The 7,500-nt window shown below is 44.4% G+C and overlaps 2 protein-coding genes across 5 annotated transcripts in view; one reads left to right on the forward strand and one right to left on the reverse strand.

Moving 5' to 3' along the window:
• cadps2 (Ca++-dependent secretion activator 2) overlaps window positions 1-7,500 on the reverse strand; it is a gene marked incomplete at its 3' end in the record, with an annotated part of 199,098 nt that overhangs the window by 141,835 nt on the left and 49,763 nt on the right. The gene's annotated exons all lie outside the window — the stretch shown is intronic.
• LOC308170393 (E3 ubiquitin-protein ligase TRIM21-like) lies at window positions 4,640-6,851 on the forward strand. The gene is made up of 2 exons (XM_080545184.1): window positions 4,640-4,775; window positions 5,004-6,851. Exon 2 carries the CDS (start codon window positions 5,006-5,008, stop codon window positions 6,632-6,634), a length of 1,629 nt encoding a protein of 542 aa, XP_080401310.1. The 5' UTR covers window positions 4,640-4,775; window positions 5,004-5,005; the 3' UTR covers window positions 6,635-6,851.

Consider the following 7,500-nt stretch of genomic DNA (forward strand, 5'->3'; position numbering starts at 1 on the left):
AGTATCCTTACATTTCCAAAATCACATCAGGATAAGCTAGTATGAAGCTATTTTGCAGTTTTTCTGTGTAGGAGGTAGGCTAATTTACAAGCGGCCAACTAGTGGTCGTTGTGTGTAAATAGCAGCTTGAGCATTGTAAATCTAACCCCCGAGGCGGCTCTTTTAGTAGGTAAAAAGGCACGGCTGTTCTAGTGTTATGCACTGAATCCAGTTACGTCTCTTGAACACACAAAACAACGAGTGCAGAGACGGTAGCCATGAGGCAGCAAGTCGGGCTTGAGAAACGAGTCATACCTCTGATTATTAACATCCCCATGAGTCGGGAAGATCTGAGCAACCGATCCTGCTGCTAAACCCCGACTCTGGAATCCAGGAAGTGTTTGTTTAACACTGTAATCAAGCAATATCACGGCCAAGGCCGCAGGCCGAGTACCGAAGACGATCACAGCCGTGCTGATATTCAGTATAACAGCACGACCTCGAGTGTGATATTGCTTTTATACAACAGTTCTACAGCGCGATTTATTAGTTAACGGTAATAAGCGACAACAGATTATGATTTGTTTGTTTATTTAATCATTAAAAAATAAACAAAAAATAGTTCAGCAAATGAACTTCAAATGGACTGTTGCCTAGCAACCTGAACACAAACATGTAGTCTAATTAACGGTCATTTAGTAGAACATCTGTGCGGCGGAGTGATACACATAGTTAAAAGTCCCAGTGCTGTTATACTGTATCAGCACTCATGGAATGCCTCTTGTCCAATCAAATTACTTAGTCGGAACTAACTGTTGTATAATATTCAGTAACCCCTTTTGCAAACATGAAGAGTCATCCACACACTGGCCTATAGTGACTCATTCACTAGGCCGATATCTCAAAGGTCCTTGTGCATACATTACCACGTCCATGTCACAAATTCAATTAAGCGCCCTCTTGTCTGACTCTTGTCTGACTCTGTAATTGCGGTCGCCCGTCAAGGCTTCCGAGGGCTCAGGGCTTAATGACTTCCTGTTTGGTCTGGCGGTACAAATGTCACCATTATTACTAATGAATTGGCCACCTAGAGATTTCCTCTCTCCCTGCTGCTAAACTTAATTGGGGGATTAAAATCGTATTCAATTATTTATAACCAACAGTGCCTGCAGAGCTCCGCTCTTATTCCACCATTAAGAGATGAATGCCATCATCCCCGTTTACTGCCTCTGCTTGTATGATTATAATACTGTATATATATAATTATAATAATGTCTGCAGAACCTAATCTACTGAGGAAGGCAGCAGATGTGACCTGCCGACTAAAAATAACACAAATAACACTGAGGGATAACACTGACACTGAAACACTGATTACCGGTACACTAACACTGAAACACTGATTACACTAACACTGATTTCATTCCAGAGCTGAAGGGTTTTCCAGCAAAGTGCTCAATCTGTCATAGGAGAGTGTTCATTGTTTGTTGCACTTCATTTCTAAAGGTATTCCAACTTCCAAGTATTTTTTTCTTTTCTTTTCATTGACAGAGACAGTAGAGATTCTGACAGGAAGGATGGGTGAGAGAGAGAGAGAGGAGGGATGACATGCAGGATATGTCCGCGGCCGGAATCGAACCGGGAACCCTGCGGTTACGTGGTCGACGCTTAACCCGCTACCCCACCAAGCGCCTAGAAGATGCAAGTAAAGCATCGTCATGTCAATGTCTGGAACTTCACTTGTGGAAGGTGATGCGTCCAGGGGGCAAAGGGAGCGATGGAGAATGGGAGCGATGGAGAATCAAGAAAGTTGTTACGGAACTGGAACAGACGCTTAATCTGTGATAAGTCAAGTGTTTCTTCCTGCAGAATAACACAAACCAAACACAAGCATCACTCACAGTGCCGCCCGCTGGCCTCTGCAGACGGCATCACTTATGACAGCATTATGACATCACTACATTATGACAGCATTATGACATCACAACAAACGTCTGCCCGAGGGCCGTTGTGAAACCTGCCACTCTGGTATTCTGCTGTTTAATAAGCTCCAGTCAGAAAGATGTATGGTGGAGATATGTTACCACAGTGTGTCTGGGGCTTCATATGTTCCCTCATGCATAAAATATGACTCATGGAAGCCGTGGCTCGGTGCAATATTAAGACATCTCAATCTCGGTCGCCTCTCCGACCCTGCCTTAACCTTTCCTCTGTGTCTTTCACAGTGAGCATCATGGCTCAGTACAGCTCCATGCGTTTCATACACAGGGTTCCCACACCTTCTGAAACATCACATTCAAGCACCTTTCAAGGACTTTCAAGACTCAATTCCCTCAAATTCAAGGACCCAACACGGCATAGTTTGAGACAGAACTAGATGAGAATTTATATAATAGGAACTATCCGCTCACAGACAACATTTAAAGAGAGAGAGAGAGAGAGAGAGAGAGAGAGAGAGAGAGAGAGAGAGAGAGAGAGAGAGAGAGAGACAGAGAGAGAGAGAGAGAGAGAGAGAGAGAGAGGGAGAGAGAGAGAGAGAGAGAGAGAGGGGAATTCAAGCACTTTCAATGACTTCAAATACTTTTAAGACCTTGATTTTCTTTTCTCAAATTCACAAACGTTCAAGGATGTCAAGGACCAGTGGAAACCCTGCACACACACAGCAGCCTCAGCAGAACCGCCACCAGGAGGCACTGTTGCCACCTGAGAGCAGCTGTAGGGTTGTTGAGTTGTTGTTTCAGTGTGGAAAAGGACAAACTATTGTCTGGTCAGAGAAATGTTAAATTCTGTCCTCCTTGGATAAACATTAATTTAGAACAATTGATGTCTTCATTGACACTTCATAACATGATGTCAGACACAGGGCATATGTAAATGGTAAATGGACTGACTTATATAGCACCTTTATCCAAAGCGCTTTACAACGGCCTCTCATTCACCCATTCACACACACATTCACACACCAATGGTGGCGGCAAGCTGCTCTGCAAGGCGCCGGCCCGCTCACTGGGAGCAATTTGGGGTTCAGTGTCTTGCCCAAGGACACTTCGACATGTGGCCAGCCGGGGCTCGAACCGCCGATCTGCCAACCTTGCGATCATTAGACGGCATCTCTACGTCATCTCTACCTCCTGAGAGGTGTCTGCGAAATTGCAGTTTAATCAACTCATAGCCTTGATTCCGCGCGTTTCAGCAGTAGTATGACTTTGGACACTCACAAAGCAAACAAGCGCAGGTCGTGTCAATCATTTTCCGCTGCCAGTATTACTGCCAGGATCCAAGGAGTCTGTCCATCATATCACATCTCATTGTTGGCTACAAATACACAACTTTCATGTGTCATATCATTGCTGTAGCCTTAGCAGACCGATTCTCCATCTCTCTCTGGATACCCTTCTATAGTCATTGAGTCTGGTCAGGGTTTCTTCGTGTCACCTTTGCAGTAGAACTAAACCTTTTCAATGAGGTTCTGCCATTGGACATGGTTATTTGAGCATGGCTGGAATGCAGCTTTTAACCAATCAGCTTGTGACAAACAGTTGCCGGATCTAACAGCATAATGTTGTTTTACTTACAGCTCCCTCAGCCTCCGCAGACAGAGTCCTGAGCTGCTCTACAGGCTAAAGGACAATGCACACGGCGTGCGATTTTGTTCGCACGACAACATTCGATTCTCAATTCACACCAATGAATGAATGAATGTGAATGGAGAATCGAATGTTGTCGTGCGACAATACCGCATTGCACGCCGTGTGCATTGTCTCATTGGGTCTCATTCAAAACAATGGAATCGAATTCGGCGGTGCGACATAGAGCTACGATATTGACTCAAGTTGAAATTGTATAAATCACTACGTTGACGTGGTTTTCTACGTACGACACGGGTAAGATGAACATTTGATCCAAAGTACTTTCTATAAATGAGGCCCCTGATCACAAATATTATTCTGATTACAGTTTATACTGACTGGGAACAATATGGTGATTGGAAATGACAGGTTTGATTGATTGATTGATTGAAAACTTTATTAGAAGATTTGCAGAAGTAGGTACATGAAAGTACATATTACATACAAGGTCAACTAACAGGATAAAAACCCAAGAAAGCCACTGGCTTATTTCAATTGGGGTCCTTGATTCTCAATTCATCGTTACATGTAAGACAGACAAAAAAACTAGTACTATCTACAAGATAATACAGACAAATAACTATTACTATCTACAAGATAAACATACATCCATCATGGGAAGAACAATACAACAAAACATAAGGTATGTACAGCGGGTAGGACAGGTGGGGACATACACCACAGGTGGGGGCGGGGGACAAAACACAAAGTATGTACAGTGGGTAGTTCGGGTCTTTTAATCTGATTTTTGATTTAGAGGGTCCAGTTACGGATTGCAGCCTCCTGTAAATGTTTTTTGAGAGTGGTTTTGAAGGTGGGCAGTGTTTTGCACTCCTTTAAGATTATAGGAAGGGCGTAAGAAGAGCGTGTAAGAAGAGCGTGTCTGTAAAACCACATGTTAGAAACAGACCAGCCTGTAAAGGGTTAACTCTGTTCCAGGAAGGAGAGCTGTACTGGGAGGGGAGGAGCATCTCAACGTCAGGCAGCTGAAATGAAACTAAACTGTGTAGAGACATAAAGTGTATCGTGGACAAGGGCAGACTCTCTCAAACTTGTTAGATATCGTCCTCAAACAGACATCTATCACACATACAGTAGAAAGGACAGAGACATCTATCAGTAGAAAGGACAGAGACAGCATCCACACTCTCACAGAATCACAGACTGGTGAGTTGAGAGACTTACAATGACATGACAGTTTGGTTTATAGACAGTTCAGCATGTAAAACGTATTGATTTGGTTGAAGGACTATTTTCTATGTGATGTAGAATAATGTTATAATTATTGGTTGCTGTATAATCTCATAAGACAGTCTTGACAGCTCCATAGCTGAAACTATAGAGATCTGATTGATTCCAGGAAATGCTTTATGGTGTCACCTCTGGTCTCTCTAGATATGGCTTCCTCCAGCAGTCTCCTGTCTGAGGAGCAGTTCCTGTGTTCTGTCTGTCTGGATGTGTTCACTGACCCTGTCTCTATTCAATGTGGACACACCTTCTGCATGGCCTGTATCAGAAAGTACTGGGACACCAGTGAATTGTGTCTGTGTCCGTTGTGTAAGGAAACGTTCTATAGAAGACCTGAGCTTCGCGTCAACACAACGTTTAGAGAGGTTGTAGAGCACTTCAAGACAATGAGAGTCAGGGCTGAAGATGAGTCCCCTGTCGAACCTGGACAAGTGCCTTGTGACGTCTGCACTGGGACGAAGCTCAAGGCTCTGAAGTCCTGCCTGGTGTGTCTGACCTCTTACTGTGAGACTCACCTGGAGCCTCATCAGAGAGTCGCAGCCTTAAAGAGACACAAGCTGATCGACCCTGTGGAGAACCTGGAAGACAGGACGTGTAAGAAGCACGACAGACTCCTGGAGCTGTTCTGTAGGAGTGATGAAATGTGTGTGTGTTGGCTGTGCATGAAAACAGACCACAAGACCCATGACACCGTCCCCATAGAGGAGGAGTATGGAGAGAGGAAGGCTCAGCTGGGGAAGACAGAGGCAGATGTTCAGCAGATGATCCAGGAGCGACTGCAGAAGGTTTCAGAGATCAAACACTCAGTAGATCTTAGTAAGAAAGATGCACAGAGAGAGAAAGCAGACAGCGTACAGGTCTTCACTGCTCTGGTGGACTCCATGAAGAGAAGCCAGGCTGAGCTCCTAGACGTGATCGAGGAGAAGCAGAAAGCAGCAGAGAGGCGGGCTGAAGGGCTGATTAAAGAGCTGGAGCAGGAAATCACTGAGCTAAAGAGGAGAAGCACTGAGCTGGAGCAGCTCTCACACACTGAGGACCACCTCCACCTCCTCCAGAGCTTCCCTTCCCTGTCCACCCCTCCACACACCAAGGACTGGTCTGAGGTCAGGGTTCACAGTGATCTCTACGTGGGGACTGTGAGGAGAGCTGTGTCTCAGCTGGAGGAGACACTTACGAGTGAAGTGAAGAAGTTGTGTGATGCTGAGCTGAAGATGATTCAGCAGTATGCAGTGGACGTGACTCTGGACCCTGATACAGCACATCCTGAACTCATTCTGTCTGAGGACGGGAAACAAGTTAGACATGGAGACACAAGAAAGAATCTCCCTGATAACATAGGGAGGTTTTCCCTGTTTGTCTTTGTCTTAGGAAAGGAGGGTTTCTCCTCAGGGAGGTTTTACTATGAAGTGGAGGTGAAGGAGAAGACTGAGTGGGCTGTAGGAGTGGCCAGAGAGTCCATCAACAGGAAGGGGGGTATCACACTGAGACCTGAGGATGGATACTGGACTGTAGAGTTGATTAATGGAAATAAGTACTGGGCTTATGCTGGCCCTGATGTCCCCCTGTCCCTGAGAGAGAAGCCCCAGAAGGTGGGGGTGTTTGTGGATTATGAGGAGGGCCAGGTCTCCTTTTATGATGTGGAGGCCAGGTCTCTGATCTACTCTTTCACTGGCTGCACCTTCACTGAGAAACTCTATCCATTCTTCAGCCCTGAGCTGAATTATGGTGGTAAAAATTCTGCCCCTCTGATCATCTCTCCTGTCAATCACGCTGACTGACCAAGCAGTAAAATAAGCATTTAGATTCATCTTTATCTGTTGTCACTCATTAGGAAAGATTATGGTATATTTCCCCACACAGAGTAATTTCTGATCTGGTTTTGGTTTGTTATCATATAGTTTGTGCTCTCAGTGTGTCTGCTAGATGTGAATATGCAGCAGCAATGTCAGATACAGCCCAGCCTCTCCAGCCTCATAAGAAGATAATATGACTCTACATACATGAGGCTGTTTGACTTCTCAGGGTGTTCACATTATTATAAATCAGATGCTCTCAACATACTGTATTTTTCATTATTAGCTAGTTATGTATAAGTATTTGGAGGATTTTGAGTGTAATGAATACTGGGTGTGTATGTGTACAGAGGGACATTGAGGATGTTCAGACAATTAAATTCACTTGGATTGATCAGATCCATTGATCACATTAATAATCAGTCTAGTCCAGGTCCCAGAGCTTTAGAATGGTGGTGGTGAGGTAGCAGACTGGCTGTCTGGCTTATTAAAACAAAAACATAAGTTGTCCCTCAGTCTCTGCATGTGTGTGACGTAATAACATTTAACAGAATGTACGTTTGATAATAATGTTATTGATTTAATGGCTTGCAAAGGGAATCGGATATGATTAAACAGTTTAATAAAGGTGACTGTGATTGTAATATGATACACATCTTCTGTACATTATATTATAAGTTTGTCTAATGGTTCAGCCTACTGGTTCAGCCTACTGGTTCAGTCTACTGGTTCAGTCTACTGGTTCAGTCTACTGGTTCAGCCTACTGGTTCAGCCTACTGGTTCAGTCTACTGGTTCAGCCTACTGGTTCAGTCTACTGGTTCAGTCTACTGGTTCAGTCTACTGGTCCTA

Source organism: Nansenia antarctica, assembly GCF_963989245.1.
Source record: "Nansenia antarctica genome assembly, chromosome: 14".
Lineage (NCBI taxonomy): Eukaryota > Metazoa > Chordata > Actinopteri > Argentiniformes > Microstomatidae > Nansenia > Nansenia antarctica.